Source organism: Colias philodice, chromosome 1 (genome assembly GCF_061535455.1).
Source record: "Colias philodice isolate Cphi_HAF_F1 chromosome 1, ilColPhil1 Martin Lab GWU primary, whole genome shotgun sequence".
NCBI classification, from domain to species: domain Eukaryota; kingdom Metazoa; phylum Arthropoda; class Insecta; order Lepidoptera; family Pieridae; genus Colias; species Colias philodice.
The window spans coordinates 12,146,368-12,167,850 of record NC_143086.1 but is presented as its reverse complement, the minus strand read 5'-3'; the positions used below and the strand labels follow the sequence as shown (position 1 = coordinate 12,167,850).

Genomic DNA, 21,483 nt, shown 5'->3' with positions numbered 1-21,483 from the left:
TTAATTATATTACTATTGATATTTAACTCTTATAATGGAGTCGTGATTATACGAAGGAAATAAATTAATATTAATATAATTAATAATATAATATTATGAATTATGACCGCATTATGTTTTTAGTGCTTATTTTATTTTTAACGCAACGCAAAGTAAAACAATACTCCGTCTAGACATTACTAGGTCAAGCAACTAATTGAAGAGAAATGACTGCAATATCGAAAATATTTTACTAATGTAGGTACGTAGTTTTCACAACAACGGGACAAGGTTAAAGTCGTGAAGAATGATTTCGGAAATCGATGACGGGCGTCCGCGCTTCAGATTTTCGTGTAGGAAATCAGATGAAACAAAAGTCAGTATATTTCGGTGTGGCTCACGGTTAAACATAGTATCGCCCACGCCGCTCCGCCATCCTCTCAACCAGAATATTCAGTTCCATCTTCCTTCTCGACGCAAATACACGCTCCAGGTTAGTCTTTATATTTTTATTTGTCGGTATTTACCGCTGCGAATTTTCTTTTTTTATTAAACGCTGTGCGATTTTTTATCATGCTTCTCCAAATAAACCTCAATGCTTTTTCAAAAGTATGGAACGTATCACTGCTCTGTTATACATGATCAGTGATATCGGGCTATATTTACTATAGTTTACTCCCAAACATTCAATTACTTATAACAATAGTGTTCGGACAGAAACCGGGTTTCGCTACTATAAATATCCCCATATCGAATGTTTGCGATATCTATTTTGAAATTGTACCAATGTTCGGCGCACGCGTCAGTGCTTGAGAATGAAAGGGAAAATGATCGATAGTACTCTCAAAGAGATATTTACGTAATGTTTTTGTATGGTTTCAAAAATTTATATAGTGATGATTGTATGTATACATTCAGTTTCATTCATAATAACCGGGATTCATTCAAATATTACGACGCCAGTAAGATTTTATCGCACGTAGGCGTTGTTTTCGTAAGAATATTAACATACGTGTTCACTGTTCATATTTAAAAGTTTTAAACATTCAGCGCGATTATTATACATAAAAACATAATTAAACGGGTGCCGTACGTTGCTGTCATGTGATCACACTTTTATTGTTACAAAACATCAGTTTACGAGACTCGTTAAAACAGTTTAAAAGCATTCCTCGGAAGCGAGAATAAATAGAAAAAATATATTTGAGGATTTTTGTAATACTGCTTATATAAGCGAAATATAAACTCGGTAGTGTTTACTTTAATTTATCGAATACTTTTTAGTGTACAATCATTCTCTGGTGAAACAAAAATCCATTACTTTCATGCAACTATCATTTCCCGAATATAGACGCGGCTGGGATTCAGTTTAGATAAAAACTATTAACAAGAAAATACAGATTGTGTTTCCGTGTGAGCTTCATTCGTTACCATTTGAGTACAAAACTTGAACAAATCAAATTCAAAACCAATCTCAATTTTAGCATAACAACGAAATTGAAATGCCAAGCTATCAGATAGGAAGCAGTTAAAACAGCTGAATAAAGAACACAATAACATGTGTCGGAGCAGGCAAAATAAAAAGAGATTGGATTAATTATTTTGTCAAATACAAATGCTGGCTAACATATTAGATACTAGATTTCCGCCCGCGGCTTCGCCCGCGTTTGCAAAGGAAAACCCGCATAGTTCCCGTTCCCGTGGGATTTCCGGGATAAAAACTTATCTTATCTTTTGTGTTAATCCAAGTTACCCTCTATATGTGTGCTAAATTTCATTGTAATCGGTTCAGTAGTTTTTACGTGAAAGAGTAACAAACATCCATACATCCATACATCCTTACAAACTTTCGCCTTTATAATATATATATTAGATTATACATACACAATTTGCATAAATTTCTCAAAGTTATTTTGTATCCATATAAAAGAATGTTCTGAAATTCTTAAAACTACTTTTGATAATACGAATCTATGCAAGCAGAGACACAGTTTCAGTTACGAACAATAATATCTAGCTATTGTTCAAAATAAGATAGTTTTATTTAAACTTCATTTAAAAATACTTTTTCTTTAAAAAATCCGTAAATTGCACTGAATCCAAACGTTTCTTTATACTATTAAAAATATAACGAGAAAATAATTGGATCCTGTTACAGATGAAAAATTACATTCCATTTCCTAGATAAACGTTTGTTTACATTAACCTTTTACCTTAGCCTTTTACAATAAAAAGAATTAGAGAGAGACAAAAGCATACGAAGCTCGGTTAATTTTGCGTATGACCCACATTTCGTAAAGTGCATCTATTCGCTTGCTTCCCACTTCAAAAATATGCAGGTGGGCACAATTGTGCTTTGTCTATCTCCCGGATATTAAAGTTTGAAGAGTTATTCAATTTTAGCATATGTTTTGTTTGTTTTTTTGTGTTAATGGAATGCAGCATATGAAAATACTGAAATATATTTTCGACATCAACGTTTAACTATGATTATGTCCGTACATTACGTTATACGAGACATTTAAATTGCGTGATGTTTATTTGTGAACGTTATTTTGGGAATGTAACACGCTACAATGAAACTTTTGATACAGGTAAACAATGAGTCGTCTTGGAAGAACAAGACGCACACGCGTCTATGACTGCAACTACAACAAGGGTGAGAGCTACTACCGCCCGGTACTGGACCGTTTGGATGGCAAGGTCCCAGTGGCCCGTGAGCCCGAGAAGGAGACCATCAGGTCTGAAGTGCAGAACCGCATCAGGAGCGCTCTAGAGGACATCGAGACACCCGCAGCTGCTGATGATTTCTTCGACTCGAGGGGAGCACGTGCCCAACGCGGCAGACCTCTGTCTTCTGCTTTTGAAGATGACGAACTCAATGAGGATGTAAGCATTCTTGAGTTTTAATTTGACACTAATCATCAATATGTATATTATATATATATGCAGATATATACATATATGTATTTTTACTTACAGCAAACATATTCACAAGACTTATTTTTAACGTAATTTTCCAATATTCAATTTCCCACCGTTAATAAAGACGGCAGAACTACAATTTCAATATCTATTAACATCCACTCCTACCTCGGAAAAGTATGTCGAGTGAAACTATTCGAGTGAAAAATTAAATTAAGATATCGTTAAAACAAGCCAATACTTTCAAGATCTAAATATCCCAATCAACGGAAAATAATTCAAAGTAAATATTGTAAACACTCATATTTTTCAATTAACCTCTTCCGTGGAAGCCCTTCGGGATTAACAACTCAATTTCATGAAATATCAGAAGTGCTTTCGATTCGCTAATTATCATTTTCCCATCAAATTAACTCATCGTCAGATTTTGGCAGCACTCCCTATCATCTTGAAATAGTTGACTGACAGCGCGACGCTGTGAACTCACATTTCAATTTTCCAACAAGCGGACCCGTCTATTTTCTCACAAAAATGTCAAGTTATTGAGCTTGAATTTAAATTCTATAAATGGAATTCGTGTTGAAAAATTTTATTTAATTTACAATAATATCATATTTTTCCATTGCTATTCTATTTCACTGCGTTATAATAGAGTTTTTAGTAACCAAGTTTTGTTAAGATTGGACCTTCTTCTTGAGACAAGACGTATTTCAAGTTCCTAGCACTTTATATATATAATATCATTGAGATTAGGCTAACACAGATTAGAATATATTAATATAGTAACATTAACAATATAACATATTAAACCAATAGGTGCAACTTTTAAGAGCTCCATTTCTCTCTATTTAATGAAAATTTCAAATAATAAATATTTTTGATCAATTTAGACTAACCTTATCAAAGTTAAAATGGTGGAATCGAGTTATATCCAAAATCCTAATACATAATATTCAATATTGAAACATTAGCCGCAAAACATAATTAAATACAAACATATTAATTAGAAAATTTTTGTGGTATGTTATATAGGTAATTAATATTTAATCCTCTAATTATACCACTGAATCGTAAACGAAAATCGCATGTTAAATCAAACCAAATCCATTAATTACCGAATGAGATTACATTAAAAGCTAATATCAATTAATTCAGTAGATACCACTGCATTTACAAATTTTACAAGTGTAGGTATTCCGTTGGTAATATCGCGCTTTCGAGTCCACAACGGATTCAATAACATTATTTAAATTATAAGAGGCGGGTATATTGCATTGCCCCAAGGTATTTTCAACATTGAAACAGGGTGAATCTGTTTGATACAAAAACCAATATCCGTCTCCGTGTTGATTTTTGACCATTGGACTATGTGTGACGTATTTATTAAGTTGCAATATAGTCTATAATTAAAAGCGGAACATGTGTGTACTCGATGTAGGTACACAGTGCTTGCAAATATTATGATGTTCGGTCTGTAATAAGCCGTTTTCGGGGAAATACATTAATGTCATTTCTGTGCGGTTTACTCAGGGGCGCTGTGAAAGGGTGAATCCACGTTAGAGCTATAATTGCTATGGCATAATATAATATCTGTTGGTTATATAATTGATATAAGGTTAGGGAACATGCGTGTGAGGTGATCCGGGTTGACTTTAATTAGTTCAGAAATCGCATCACAGTATTAAAGACTTTTTTCTAGACACCGCGAACAATTCAATGTGAGTTTATTCAATCACTCGCCAAATGGCTTACTTCGCATTTGCTTTTTATAAGGGTGACATAAGCCAATTTCGAACGAAATGAAAGGTATTTTAAATAACGGATAAAACATTAAAACAACATCTAAATGTTGTTTTCACACATCTAAGTTCTATGGATAAATAATATTCAGCACAATATACAACTTCTAGCAGAAACGCGACAGTGCAGCGTATTTCGTTACAAATTACAATTTCATGCCATTATAAAGTGAAATGCAACGGCTTGCTTTATGAACACGTCTTACTGATTAAGGCGCTTTTTGTCTTAAGCTGCATATTCGCGGACGACGGTCGAGGATTAGCGGCAGCGATACGCTTTCCAAAGAATTACATTTTAGAAGCTAAAAACACGGTGGGTGTTACTGTTAATGTTTCTCCGGCCACTATTTTGTTTTTCGCTCGGATCTTTAACGCTTATTTCGAAGTTTATTTATTAACATTACCTGTTTTAAGATCTGTAATACAATTTTGCACAACACGATTCTTATTATACCAATGTGATTACAGTTTTTTGGAAACTGGAAAGTCTGTATATTCAGTACATCTAAAGTAATTGATCTACAAACGTATTTCATTTCGCCCCGCTTCCCGCTGTCCGCAGTCCGCATGCTTCCACGTTGAGCCCCCCGCAGATTGACTCAGCCTCGCATCTGATACGACAGGCTCTCTTGGACGACATATTACTTTAAAATATCCCAGAGAAAATACTGATTTTATCGTATATGAAAAGACGCGCTTACGACTCAGACAAACCACTAAAAGGTCCATAATAAAACACATTATAAAATCATCATCCCATACACAAAGCCATGGTAATTGCACATTTATCACGCTTCATGTGTTGAAAGGGATACAAATTTGCAATCAGTGATTGTAACTGTAGGTAATTAAATTCTAATAAAAGCCTTTGTAACGAATTGTCAAGCCCTCGTCAAACGAAACTTCATCAACAGGTCAAACGTTGATGTTGAGTCGAAAACGTCAATAAAAATAATGAATATTTTTTTTCTTATTCACACGACATTAGGCACCTAATTGATATTAAGACAACTAGTCACTTTTAAATAGAAAGTGAATTCCTTGGAGCATAGTATTAATAAAATTGCACTAAGGTTCTAAACCTTCTGGGCACAATACTTATAACAAACTCTATTATAGATTAGGATCCAGAAACCTATTTCTTGAGAACACACACAGCTTGAAAATAAAATTGTTTTCTTAAACAGGTGCTCATTCTTCACTATGGAACAGATTTAATGATCAGCCTTGTTAAAAATAATTGAAATTCTTAACAATTAAATTCCTCTCCACCCACACGCATGCACTGTCTATTTGCAGCTATATGTACGTAGGTGGGTCCCTCGGCTCCCGAGTCCCATAAATGCATAAAAGGGATGATTAATACGTGCGTATTTTGATCACGAAAATAGATGTGATGTGAAAGAAACCATAAATAGCCGAATGACCGAATGTAATGCCAATTCCGATTAATCCTTTTGAATCAGCACGGGCATAATGAGCGTTGGATGTATTCCATGAATACACATATAGTAATTAATGGAGGCTAGTTTTGTTACGGCGACACTAATTTGTGGTGTATGTGAAATTGCGATTGATGGTTTTAATGCAAACAATATATTGTTCGCCCTTTGTTTAATACGATACAGGCACGGCGGATCATTTTACTGATTGATTAGGTATTCATGGGCAAAACGTATTGCTTTATGACGCGTGCTTTAGATGTAAAGAAGCGGTATCTTTTACTAATTTTACATACATTTATTAGGCTGGTATTGTATGTCGTCAAAATTTAAAATTTAACTGATCATAAAGTTTTTATAACGATGGAACAATGATATAAAATAAACATTAATTCTTGGCAAATAGCGGTAATGATAATAAAAATCTAATTAATAAAATAGTTTGCGTCCGTGAGTGAGCTTTGAAGATAATTTTTGATATTTTATTTTTGATAAATCAGAATGTTTTATTTATTGTCGTACCTATTGTATCACTATAAGTGATACAGTATACCTCAATACATCTCAAAACGAAATACATTTCAAAGCAAAACAAACAACAGTAAGCATGATACACGAGTGAAAAGGTAATGCTTCGGAAACACACAATATCTTTCATTTCATAGACTCTAATTATGGAAGTGCATTACAATACTTTAACGAGAAAAAAAACAAAAAAAAAAACATACAGCAACACGATCACAAAACCTTCACTCAGTGTTATAAATAAATCCCGAGCAAGCCGTCTGTCTGCTAATGAATTGATGATTGATTTTTATATTATAATAATGTAATGGCTAGGTAATACCGGGATGGAGTATCGCCTGGGGGTATGATGAAACGTATGGCAATATTAAAACCATTTCATTCCATTACTCAGACTTCCTTTGTGGTATTATAGGATAAGCTCTGTCATTGGTACTGCTGTATTTATTATGCTTTGTTTATTTATATTTACTGTGATTCTGCATGTATTTAGTATATTGTGATTATTTTAACCCCTGTTAAAGTATTATGTCTACCGATATTAGTTATAGTAAGTATAAAGGTGAATGAAAAGTAAAATAATAAAAACACGTTTCTTCAACCATGATTCATTTTATCAATTTATAATCTAATTCTCAGAAACAACTCCAACGATTTTCAAGAAATTAAATATTCAAGGGGTTTCAGTTGCGATAAATCGATCTAGCAAAGGCCAAGGATTCATTTAATAAATATAGAGCAAGGTTTGGTCAGCCTGTAGATAAAAATTTAAAACAAATATTTACTAAATACATATTAGCTGTTATTCACAATCCTTGCATATCTTTCGTTTCATCTACAAGTGTATATGAAAGGCACCTCATTGTAATTGCTGATGCGCTGGAACAATATGGTAGGAGTTTTTTGATATTGAGCCAAAAGTGTAGCCCCAACGTCATACTAGCACTCTGTTGCAGTAATAATAGTAGTTCAATATTAAGAATAAAAGCATTTTTGCATCCAGACATATCTCATACATGATACATGCACGATCGTCTGCATTAAAACCTAGGTTTGTTCAAACATTTAACGCAATCAATTTAATTTCAAATTTCAATGTTGAAACGATGTCAAAACAAACATAATAACACGAATCCGATTTTATTAATGCGTATATTTAATTTCTCAAACATTCATTATTAATTTATTTTATGTACAATTAAAACTTGTTTTTCATAGCGGGCAACACGAAAGTTTTCTGAATAACAATTATAAACTAAAGGCATGCCCCGCGGGCGCGAAGTTACTTCTTATGTATTTCGGGTTTCTGTTTCACGACTAACTTCTTGATTATTTGATTTATACGCATTACCACCACCACATATGTACCGAAATAAACTATTAAATCACATACGAGTATAACATGGAATATGTTTTAAATTATGTACATAAAGCTACAGACACATTTAATTTTGTAGAGTTTTAATGATATTGCGTTAGAATAATGCAGATGATTTCTTACAATAAAAAAAAGATACTTTAATAACGTGAGTCTAAAATAACACCCGATTAGTATAATATAGAGATAGATGAAAAAAGTTTTAAGTACCTACCCGACTCATATTGCTAATTGAACATAATTATATACGTATAAATAAGTATTTTATTCAATTGTTAAATTCAAATATCGAGTCGACGAGTTATTTAATTATTTAATTTTAAAGAATTCTTCAATAAATTCTCCCAATTTAACAGAAAATATTATGAAGTCATAAAAATAGTTTATAAATAATTTTACAAACATATTAATAACTGTAGGTTGGCTGATAGTGTAGAGATGTTATAGATGACTATGCCATACACGCGACGACTCCCCACTCTTTCTTACTCATTCAACTGAAGAATCTGTCTTGATGTTTACGTTGTATGCACAGTATGGCTATGTGTTAGTAATTTGTATTTAAATAATTCGTCAACATAGTTTACTAATAATTTATTACGAAGAATATCTTATATATAAAATTCTCGTGTCACAATGTTAGTCTGAATACTCCTCCGAAACGGGTGGACCGATTCTCATGAAATTTTCTGTGCATATCGGGTAAGTCTGAGAATCGGCCAACATCTATTTTTCATATGTACCACGGGCGAAGCCGGGGCGGACCGCTAGTAATTGTATAAATATATTGTGTACATAGAGTATGTTTAGATTCTTTTAAAATAGCATTATGTTTTGAGGAGAAAACGTTTAATGTGGTTTGGTCTGCATCATACATCAATTTGTGCTTCAACTAACGAATAATAACTAACTATAAACTATAAGATACCTTAAAAGTAAATACTTACGACTTGTTCTTTTGATAAAACTAAACCATGCTTATTGCTTAAGCGATAAAAAATAATGTTTATTTTAAACTTTACTCAATGAGTACGTTTTGACCAAAAACAAATCTAAAAACATTGTGGTTTCTGTAAAGGTATTTTGATGTATAGAAATGCGAATACCAATTTATTTTCAATGTTTCTCGTATACCTCGTCAAAATGCCCTTTTGTGTAGAAAAATTGCAAATCTCAGAACCATTCAGTCTATTAATAAAAATTGAGCAGAATTTCGACATTTTGTTAATAAGTAAAAATATGTAACGTACAATTTAAATAAAGGTCTGTAAAGCTGGCGATGAAAAATTAGCGAAATTAAAAAAATCAACGCCAGAATTTGTTGCTTTTTTGTTGCTGCAAAAAAAAGTGTAGATTTTGATTTATTTTTCAATAGCGCCAAAAATAACACTGGCCACGTCAGCTTAACTGTCGATTTTTGTTAGTTAAGCATAATAAAAATAATTTGTTGCTGCTCACATCGTTGACTGTCATAGTGTACAGAGCCAGCAACAAAATTTAATTCTCGTGATTGATGGTGAGTTTTATGTGACACGCGCCGCTCCGTTGGTTGATCTTTAACAATTGGATGATAAAATTAACTATCAAACGCAAGACACCATTACCTACATGTCGTCCGTGTCAGCCAAAACAGAAATAGATAAAAGGAACTAGGTACCTATGTGTTACGGTATTCCGATTTGTATTACATAATCTGTATTTATAACTCCACAACATGCATTGTCATAATATTTTCATGTTCTAGCTTACAATATTACATGTTTATAAGCAAATGTGATATCCGATCTATTGTTTTGAAATTGTATTGGCACTCGTAAACGCAGGTTGGAATATGAAATTACAAATAGTTGCGGTACTATGCAATTATAGTTTTATTTTTCAAATAGTCGCTTCAATTATTATAAATTGAAATCCAATTTCTAAGTAATTTAGACAAAATAATATTGCTGCGAAAGTATTATGCAATACCAGCTTTCCGCCCGCGGCTTCGCCCACGTTTTAAAAAAAACCCGCATAGTTCCCGTTCCCGTGGGAGTTCTGGGATAAAACCTATCCTATATTTTAATCCAAGTTACCCTCTATAATATGTGTGCTATATTTCATTGTAATCGGTTGAGTAGTTTTTTCGTGCTAGAGTAATAAACATACACACCTACACATACAAATACACCCACCGTCACAAACTTTCGCATTTATAATATTATACTAGGATAGGATATTAAAAGTTTAAACGTACCGCTATTAGATCTCCTCACCGCAAACTGCGGTATACTGCAAACCGAATATAAATACTGGCCATAGGTCATTACGTTAACGTTAACTGCTTTTCTAAGAGACAGTCACTGAAACCACTGAATTATCTTATTTCAGGTGCATGCCAATTATAGATCCACTCGTAAAAGTAAACCATAAATACGTCTTCACCTTCTTTTAACTAAAGTAAACTTATCGTATTTTTTGTGAAATGCACTATACATTTTTGTGTATTGATAATATTTTTCGCAATTAGATAATATTATGCTAAACTATAATTGATTATAATTTTGAGAGGATAGTTTTGGGTATAAAATTATTTTAGAGAGAAATATATCTATTGATTCATGACAATTTATTATGAATCCATCAAAATAAAATTATGTATTAAAATATTCTTATTAAACTTTCAGATTTCGGAATCACTGAAACGCCTCCGCGCCAGCAAGAAGGTATCTCGCTTCTCTGACGACATCGACTTCGAAAACAGCGTCGCGAGCATCGAAAACCGCATGAAGATTTCCGACAAGATACTTGAGAGCGTAGGTCTCGGACAATCAGAAGTATCCGGTGCTCGAAGGGCCTTGCAGGAAAACGAAGATCGCACAGAGAAACGTATCGCGAGACGATTGAACGAACGATTGAACGAGGACAACTCGCTGACTAAATGGACAGCCGTCAAGGACATCGATGACGAATCAGCTGCAGTACAAAGAGCGAGGGCGACGAGGGCCCGCTTGTCTGACTTAGAAGACGAAATGTCAGAACTGAGCGAAAGGACCGCGGCCAGGGAGAAGAGAGCCGCCCGCCTCAGAGCCCTCGTGGCTGACGCCGAATCCAGCGACACCACCACCAGCGTCACCTCCTCCAAGGTCACCATCCGTTCTGAACGAGAGAAGAAGCAAGTCACCTTTTAAACAAATTAGTAAACATAACATACGACCGAACTCTATACTGTAAACTCGTAGAGCTCAGTTAGGTTACACGATGTTTTGCATTTGTCAATGTTAAATGTTGAAGTTGGTGTCTATTTTATACTTCTATATAGAATAAAATTATAATTTTTCATTGGTTTTATTGAAGTGTACAGAATATTATTATAATACTAAATTTCAAGTAGTAAATTTCAGGTAGTCGACCGGCGCCTTGAACCTTCTGAAGTTTCTATGTAGGCGTTAAAGTCGAATGAAATCTCGAGGTCTTAACAGGTTAATCCCTAACCTTACTTACCTTTGAACGCCGCCTTGCTAATAATATTAGTGCGTTTCCAGAGTGGAAAACTGGGTTCTATCCTAATGTAGATTAGTTAAACAATGAAACTGTCTTGTACTTTAGGAAGTAAACTTTTTATTAAACAGATTTGACATTATAACTGTCCAATTACATAATATGGTATTGATATATTTTTTTTTATTATCTTTGCTTGGTTATCGTAGAAGCAATATACATCTGTACAAATAGAAAATTTTAATGAAAATAACAATGTTTTTTCTTACGTGCTATTCAACTCAATAATTCCTTACTGTATCCAGACATTCAAACACTAATGAGTGTTTCATAAATAGAATTTAAGCCTGAGTAATGCTACTCATGAACCACTTATCAGTCTTAAAATAAGTACATTGATATTGAACACACATTAAATATATTACGAAAAGGATAGAATTGGAGAGGATTGTTAAGAAACTCGTATTGGAAAAATCTTACTTGTTACACCCGATCTTCTGTGAGTGTCCTCCAGTCCCGTCTGAGCCGGCACGTTCGTACCTCAGTGGAGCATGGCTACCACATAATTAATTATATTGTATGACATATTTTGAGAAAATATAACTGTTCTTCTTAACTAATATTAGAGGAAATATTTGTGTCTTTGTAAGTATGTTTGTAATGTTTTCAAGCAAAAACTACTTACTAGATCGAATTCAAAAGTTTTTTTACCAGCAGATAGTTATTTTTTTTCTAAGTTACATAGGCTATATTATACTATTATTTCATTTTATCCCCAAGTAGAATGGTTTATTGAAAAAAGGAAAACATAGAAAGAAAATAGTTTTACTATTTTATTGTACTTATACAATACTAGCGACCCGCCCCGGCTTCGCACGGGTGCAATGCTGATACTAAATACACTACAGAAAAACTTTTAACGTTGTATATAAAAACATAGCGGCCCGGCCGGCCGGTACCGCCTCAAACGGTACGCCGTACGTCCCGCAATTTTTAAATCTGTAATATCTTCGAAAATATTCACTTAAATCATACGGTGTAAAGGGCCATATAGATCTATATTAAATGAACAATGTATTCAAGGTATTTAATTGGTTATGGATTAATGCTGTATTGGTTTAAATCGCTTTGAAAATTAGCCATTATTTGACGTAAAAAGTAAATGACCAAAAAAAAGTTATTGTGGGTAATCCATAAGAGATAGACATATGCCATCGCGGACTTTTCTGTAGACCTTTTCAATGTGTACAATAATAATTGATAAAACTCGCCTGCGTTTGCAATGTAAGCGGAAAAAATGTAATTATTTACGACATCACATTAGAAACCTCAAAAATAACAGTACTTCTCCACTATTTAATGGATGTTATTATACATATAAACCTTCCTCTTGAATCACTCTATCTATTAAAAAAAACCGCATCAAAATCCGTTGTGTAGTTTCAAAGATTTAAGCGTACAAAGGGACATAGGGACATAGGGACATAGTTAAATAGGGACAGAGAATGCGACTTTGTTTTATACTATGTAGTGATACATAGTTGAGCCTAAGAAACATAATACATGCACCGTTCAACAAAGTCTCTTTCTCTGACCCTATATCCCTATGTATGCTTAAATCTTTAAAACTACACAACGGATTTTGATGCGGTTTTTTAATAGAAAGAGTGATTGAAGAGGAAGGATGGAGTCTAGTTGGTATTCTTATAAATGTAAGGAAAATTAATATGATGTAGATAATATCAACTGTTAGTTTAATGATTTAAATGAGATTTGAAGAAAATAGTATTTCAGTTTAAAGAAAAGCTCAACTTCGCTATACTTAATCGGAAAAGTGTTTTTAACCAACATATCGTCCATAAATACTGATGTTTTATGAGTTTGTAATTAATTCCGAAGCGAGAGCATATTATTTTAATTAATTTACTACAATCTACAATAGATCTTGACAGACTTTAATAGAAGTAGGTATAAAGAATACCAAACCTCGCATTTTTTTTTAAATCATGAGGATTGAATTATACGCCATCTTTTGGATTTTATCTAAACAAGTGGAGAGATTTTCAATATACCCAGGGTAATTTTAGTTTTTCTAAACAGTGCTTACTAAGAATATATTGCCAACATTAGGTACTAGATGTCATTAGAGGTAAAGATGAAATCAAAAGATAGGTAAGTATATGCTTAGTAAAAGTAAATTAAAAATAATATTTTGTTGTTATTTTTGTGATCGGTACTATACTTTATTTCAATCTACGAATATCAGCTAGTGATCATAACTTATATTGGAACCTCTATTGATTTTATAAAGTAATTTATAACTAATTCGGTAGATGACTCTACTACATACCATTTGCACATGAATCAGAAAATAATAAATTATAAGACATCGTTCATGTACTCATAGACCGGGAGATATTGACACAAAATTTCGAGTCATTTGTAACAGGATGACGGTTCTACAGGGGTCTTAGTACGCAATGACTAAAAGAAAAATGATGGTGTGAACGCTGGTACCGGCGGCTTAGTCGCGTGGGCGTAAGTCGAACTCGTCGGAAAAATAGCGAAAGTCAAACGATTTGTAACACAAAAATTTTGGAATTTACCGATAGTCCGTAAAAAAAAGTAGGCGGTAGTTTCATGCCATACTTTTCCGATGTGATTTACAGCCCACCATACCGACGCGAATGTGTTAATTAAAAAAAAAAACAATTCAACCATTTGTACCAGGCTAACTTTTGCACAGGTAACCATCGTCGTTCGCGTCGGTATGGCGGGCTGTAAGTCACACCGGAAAAGTATGGCATGACACTACCGCCTACTTCTTTTTTATGGGCTATCGGTAAATTCTAAAATTTTTGTGTTACAAATCGTTATCTTTCGCTTTTTTTCCGAAGAGTTCGACTAACGCCCACGCGACTAAGCCGCCGGTACCAGCGTTCACACCATCATTTTTCTTTTTGTCATTGCGTACTAAGACCCCTGTAGAACCGCCATCCTGTTACAAATGACTCGAAATTTTGTGTCAATATCTCCCGGTCTATCATGCAGAGTTAACAAAATAACTCAAACTGTACTCATCACATTTATGTTACCTTTTTTCACGTTTAAATAAATTTTTTGCGAAAATATAATATCACCACACCATTCTATATTTTAGCAGTAGGTTGTTATACCCCGAAACTATCACTGAAGGTGGCTCGACAGAACACAATGGAGTTTAGTTGGTGGTCGACTGTTGCTGTAGAAGTCCAATATAACTCAGGGTGATTTCACAGAGAGCCTTAGCAAGATTTCTCTACAAAAGAAAACTGAGTAATATTAAAATAAATACCCATGCTTTGAAACTTAAACTCAAACATTTCATTATTTAATTCAATAGAATCATCATAGGGTTCTGGTTTGTTTTACCATTTACCACTTTAAAATATATAAGAGACACAATCTAAAAAGTAATTAAACTTATCACAAAATAAGTACAGCATCATCTACTTCAAAGAGTGAAAGATATTAAATTACATACAAAACACACAGAACTGCATAATAAATATACGTTAGATATATTTATACGTTAAATGTTTTTGGAATTTACATGATACACTGTTAAATCTAAAATTTTGCTCTCTTAATATTTACACAGCAAATTTCTCATTAAAAGTTTCTCTTTGGAAATTAATGCAGCATGTTAATAAGTACCCAAATAGCCATTTCACGATACAAACTTCACGCAAGAAGCGATCTGAAACTGAATATAACTTTTGTACTCAAATTATATTATGACTATTCAAGGATTTTTACTATAAATACCTTTGACGAAAAAAAAAATGATTGAAAACGCATTCGGCTTGTTTCTGAAGTTTAAATTAAATATCTATATCTATAAACTTAAAAATCAGTTTCATATCTATGAATAGTTTCAAATATTATGTTTATAAAAGAATGAAGCTGGCGAATCAATCCATTCGCATGTTTAAGACACTAGATGGCGTTGCAGTAGTGAAAATTACACAAGATATAAATGCAAGGAAACAAAAATCTTAATATATATAAATCTCGTGTCACAATGTTTGTCCTCAATGGCCTCCTAAACCACTTAACCGATTATAATAAAATTCGCACACCATGTGCAGTTCGATCCAACTTGAAAGATAGGATAGTTTGAACATGTAGGTACCACGGGCGAAGCCGGGGCGGACCGCTAGTATATCTATAACGATTTTCCATTTCCATTGAATTGAATAAATAAACTACGATACAACACTAAAGAAGATTACAAAACGAGGAACACGTCCTTACAACCACTTTACAATGATATTTCATTTAGCTGCCCTGATGGCTTGTAAGCATCGCTTCTACGAAACCTTCCATTCGTATAGAAGTGGCTTTCTACAATTTGCAAATAATAATCATATTACAGGATTCTCGCAACTGCGCGAGGGAGCATTTGTTTCGATGAAATGAGCTATATCTCCTCAAGTCCTCATCTAGTCCTTGAGACAACAATATCAATCACTGAGCGTACGTAGGTATTACAAATTGTAGCACGGTGTAAAATATCTTCCATTGTCTCAAATATACTAGAAGGCGCTTGTATATTAGAACCCTGTGAGAACGGAGACTAATTAGTAGGGTATTAAATCGTCTCACATTATACACAAATTAATTTGATGGTACTTGTCGAATAAATACCGGCACTAGTGTGTGTTAAGCGACTTATAACTTCATAGACGTTCCGGTTAACCTAGGAACACTTGGAAGGGAAATGGTTCTTGGTAGGACTCTACAATTTTACGTATTTATGCTCGTTAGTTAGTATGTATTCGAAGAATAGTATTCAGTACTGCATAATTTATATGTTTTATTTAAGTAATAATAGATAGGTATTTTTCTAGGTCTTCTTTTTAATACGTAGTCTCGTAATTATAAGTTGGATATAAACTCAAACTCAAAGCATAGCTACTTTAGACTTTTTTTAGAAGCACTTTCGAATCGTTATAACATATTTTTAACAAAAGAATTACCACCGATTCGGAAAGCATTATATGAATATTAATCATAAAATTGTTCTCTATAATAAAATATTACCAAGGCAATCATATAAACCAGCATCAGCGACGTCTTAAGGATATGACGTAAACGCTCATTCGAATGACCTACAAAGTACCTGCCATATCCTTTTATCAGGATAAAATTTTATAGCAATAACAGGAAACACTCATTGTAACATATCCTATTTATAAACTGATCCTACACTCAGTATATCACTAGAACTCAAACAATTCTCAGAGAGCTATTTTATAAATATTAACTCTCAACAAATAAGCTTGCAAAGGGTACGATTATAATGAAACCTGAATCTAGAAAGGAATTTAATTTTTCTGCAAGCTTATTTGCTATTTAAAGTTCATTTGATATCACGATAATAGAGATACATTTTCTGTTATGGTAAATACCATTGCAGTAATTGTGAATAATATGAAACTAACAATCTACCTAAAGTAATTGGTACACAGAGCACAAACTAAAAAAATTAAATAGTCGAGGCAATAACATTTTACCCAAATTTAGTTAGCAGTACCTAGTAATAACTTATTATGTTTTAATAAATTAAAACTTTTTCGAAAGGGACTTTGGATGTTTAACAAAATGAGCGCACTTTTACCACATGCTTTAACGGTATATTATTCCAATACATATCTTCTAATTATAAAGTAGATAATCTACACATTCCTTACACCTACATCCCATTCCACGTTACAAAATAAATGAACTCAAATTTCAAACAGACGTCACTATAATTTATATCAAAGGTGTAAGGTCATGGATACACGTTACAATAGAAATAAAATTCGCATGTGAATTGGCGCGTAGAGCGAGGCAATCTAATTGAAGCCAAATACATCAATATTTTTGTTTCAGTGACACCGATCAGCTGACGGCTAAATTGACGATTATATTTATTTAATAGGGGTTTATAAAAGAATTTTACTCGTAAACACACAGCGTAAACATAATAAAAAATAGAATGAACATTCATAAAATTAATTATAATTAAGTACTAAGTTTTGTAGTGTCATAAAAAGTATTTCAATGAATTGTAACTTTAATTATATATTATTTTATTACAAAGATTTTGAAAACAAGTATTCCTACTGTATCTGCTTCACCTTTATAAACTCAATATTCAAGCAAGACTGGACTTAATAGCGTCGAAAAGATAAAAATTCATAATAATTGCAAAAGTTTTATGATAATTATCACTGCAAGTACTTTAAACAGTAATGCCTCGTTAATAAACGATTATTCCGACTTGTTAAAAATATTGCAGGCTCAGACTTCTAGAAATCAGTTAATATGCACTAATTGACTATTACTTCCCTCTCAAATGTTGAATGTGTTTGAATAATCCCACTTCTCTTATAACAGAAATGGGGAATGATTTTCTGAACAGCTTTTCGCTCATTATAAATTTTATTACATCGAATATAAAATACACAACGATTTGATATTATATTCGCAAAACATATTTTCGCATACGTATTGAAAATAAGAATACAAACTTTTTTATTTTATAACAAACAGAAAAATCGGTATGGAAAATAAACAAGCTTTTTTCAATAACATTACATATTATTATTAAGAAAATTTCGAATATTTTTTGTCTATTAATAATTTAAGTACTATATAAAATAATTGATTATTTCTAACATATAAAATAACGATCTAGGAGCTGCATCAAGACAACATACTTTAATTACTGCGAATCTGTGTTGTTCAATAAAATTAAAATAGGTATAGAAAAAAAAATATAAAAAGTATAATGCACGTTGATACAAAATATTGCCTATTAAATAATAAATTATTGTTTAGTATTAATTAGATAATTATGAATTATTATGACTATGTGCATAATAATTGTAACATAAGAAAGTTTCTCCATTGAATCTCTCTAATACCTATTTAGCAAACATTGAGATAATATTAATAGGAGACGACACCGCCTACATCACTTATGTTCCACTCAACATACGTCATGTGACGTATGTTGAGCGGTATTTTTTAATGGTTTTAAAGTGAAACGCATCAAACATGCCTTCGTGTGTGTTACGATATTGCACAAATAATACAAATAATACGGAAAAGTGCAAAGGAATAACTTTCATCGTTAAGTACCTAACTAAATAATAATTTTTAAAACTTAGTTAGAGCAAAAAAGTGGCGCACAGATTTTGTTCGTGGTGTCTCCTCCATACGTAGTAATATTATCTCAATGTTAGCAAATGACATTGTACGTAACTAAGTGGTATAACATAATTGTTAATTCACTGTACATTAGTCATACTGAATCAATAAGTAATAGACCCATTTGTACTAATTGCTGGAGCATAAGAGAATATCGACATAAGTATAATATCTAGTATAAGTAACCAATTGTCTCCGCATATTGACTATAATATGATTCGGTTGATTATATGGTACTAGCTAATACCTACAATATAATAGCATCGATGTAATTTAATTGACGCTTTAGTTGAGACTTGTATATGTATATGTATTATGACGCTATAATTTGAGTTATGTAGATGGTTGAATGTTGATTCATTTTATTGTGGTCAACTAACAAATAATCACAAAGCTTAAAATCATTACTTTGTTTAAAATTTAACTTAAAATGTATGATTAACTAGAGGTCCGCCCCGGCTTCGCCCGTGGTACATATTTCGTGATAAAAGGTAGCCTATGTCCTTTCTCGGGTATCAAAATATCTCCATACCAAATTTCATGCAAATTGGTTCAGTAGTTTAGGCGTGATTGAGTAACAGACAGACAGACAGAGTTACTTTCGCATTTATAATATTAGGATGGATGTATCACCAAACTTGTCTAAAATCATGTCATGTTTTATCAGACGCGTACGTTATATACTTTAGCGGCCACCTATCAAAAGCTTCGCTGATTTAACACACCCTTCTTTATCGATAGGATTGAATTCCATTAGAACGATACAGTACATCCTCGCTAACTTACACCTCTATAGACTATACCTATGTAATAATTAGAATGAACATTTTCCTATTAAGGAATATGTTCAGTATATTATTATAGCTTCTGTAGATGGCCACTTACCTTCCAAAGCACGTACATTGTCAGTCCTGTGCAGGATCTGTGTGTCATATTTCCGTCCCATTAGACAATAAGAGCGAGGGATTGGTGCACCTGCGTTTTTAAACAAAAATAACAACACTTACGTACCTATATTATGATATGCCGACTAGCCATTGTTGTAGTAATTTGCCAAAAAATCATTTGAGACTACGTTAAACGTACAAATCTGAAAGATTTGTCGGACAAAGTACTGTATCTCATTTTAGTCACAAAAATTGTCATTAAAGATTTTTATTGTTATAATATATTTACATCTACACATAAGTATAAGTATAAGCGTGTCAATTAAAATAATGACTTTGAATTAATTAAATTTTTAAAGTAATAATAATGATACCTTTCTGAAATAATAAGAATACCTAATAACAAACGTTTAAACTTAAAAAGATTCTTAATAAAGATAAACTGGTTCATAATTAAAAATATAATTTACAAGATAATTACTTCTGAGAAAATTGCTATAAAAGTTTAAAAAGAGTGGAGATGACAGAGACTGACTGCGTAATATTACGTTCAGTTAGAGCATGGAATAAAATTACAATAATAAATTGAGCATTTTAATTTTAACACTTTTTATAAATTCGTACAAACGGGTACTATTACACGCCACACGTCATCAAAGATATTGTTATAAATATTACGTTACATGGGTACATAATATAATTAAAAAACCCTTAAACTGTATAAAGCCTATGACATTGTGCTTTGAGGTTTTAGGGCAAAGAGTTCTATACAAAATGAGTTTATCCGTAAATCTAAATTTTTCTACACCGCCTTAAATGTTTTTTTTTTTTCCTGTATATGATATTATGATATTACGTTCTAGAGAAATGTTCAGTTCTAAGAACGCATCGTGTACCACCTTGAAAAGCTTATATAAGAGAATTCTATAATATTATATTTCTTGGAACTGATGGAAGTACATATAATATGTCTTTAGACTCGTAAATGCATTCATTTTCAGTACAATCTAAAGTGTGATACTGCAATTAGTAAACTGGCGAATAGCTTAAAATAACATGTAAAAACATACTCAGAAATGAGAAAAACTCAACAAGTCTGCGTAAACAAATACTCCGATACAAGTACCCTTTTCGCAACATAAACTGAGAGGGTGCAACGTTTTTACTTAGTCAAGGTAAATTAATTTAATATGAGCCTCCGAATGTATTAGGGGAAGTACAGCCAGACACCGAATGCTTTCAAAGAGACCCTTAAATACTAAGAGTATTAGCACGTCTGAACACTTATTAGCGTGCACGTCATTTGTTTTCGTAGTTTGAATAGCATTCATGGTAACTAGTGTGTAGGTAGGTAAAGTAAAATTTTGTTACAAAAAACCTATAACGTCTGCGAGTGGTGTTTTATAGACTTTGAAACAAACAAGTACTTGATATTAAACTGTAATCAATGAAAGTATATTTAATATCAATATAAAAAAATGGGAATCATATTTTTTATTGTTTGCCTTACTGTTAAAAAGTGGGCACTGCATTTGCAGTGGCCCTAAATCTGAAAAAATTCATGGGCGGCGATGGTCGCTACCATCAGGCGACCAAGCCCGCCCTACCTACTTAAAAATAATATGTAGGACCCTATTCTTGAATTTCGGAATCCGAAGACTTTATTCAAACCCAACATACATATTAACTCACCACTCACTAACTATTTAAAAATATTGAACGATATAACTAAAATTAAATCCCACAAATCTTACATAAGTCACAAAAGCTCTTTCTACACCAAAAAATTCGTATAAGGGAAATTTCTTACAACAAAAATGTTAAAG

At 32.6% G+C, this 21,483-nt stretch overlaps 1 protein-coding gene across 1 annotated transcript; it reads left to right on the top strand.

Annotated features, from left to right (window-relative positions):
• The first annotated feature begins 366 nt into the window (after positions 1-366).
• LOC149491390 (uncharacterized) lies at positions 367-11,404 on the top strand. Its single transcript, XM_089699572.1, has 3 exons — positions 367-472; positions 2,574-2,868; positions 10,715-11,404. Exons 2-3 carry the CDS (start codon positions 2,581-2,583, stop codon positions 11,216-11,218), a joined length of 792 nt encoding a protein of 263 aa, XP_089555698.1. The 5' UTR covers positions 367-472; positions 2,574-2,580; the 3' UTR covers positions 11,219-11,404.
• Positions 11,405-21,483: the final 10,079 nt, after the last annotated feature.

Coding starts and splice junctions, on each gene's coding strand:
- LOC149491390 (XM_089699572.1), top strand. CDS start 2,581: ATGAGTCGTCTTGGAAGAACAAGACGCACACGCGTCTATGACTGCAAC. Junction 2,869..10,714: donor ATGACGAACTCAATGAGGAT/GTAAGCATTCTT, acceptor TTAAACTTTCAG/ATTTCGGAATCACTGAAACG.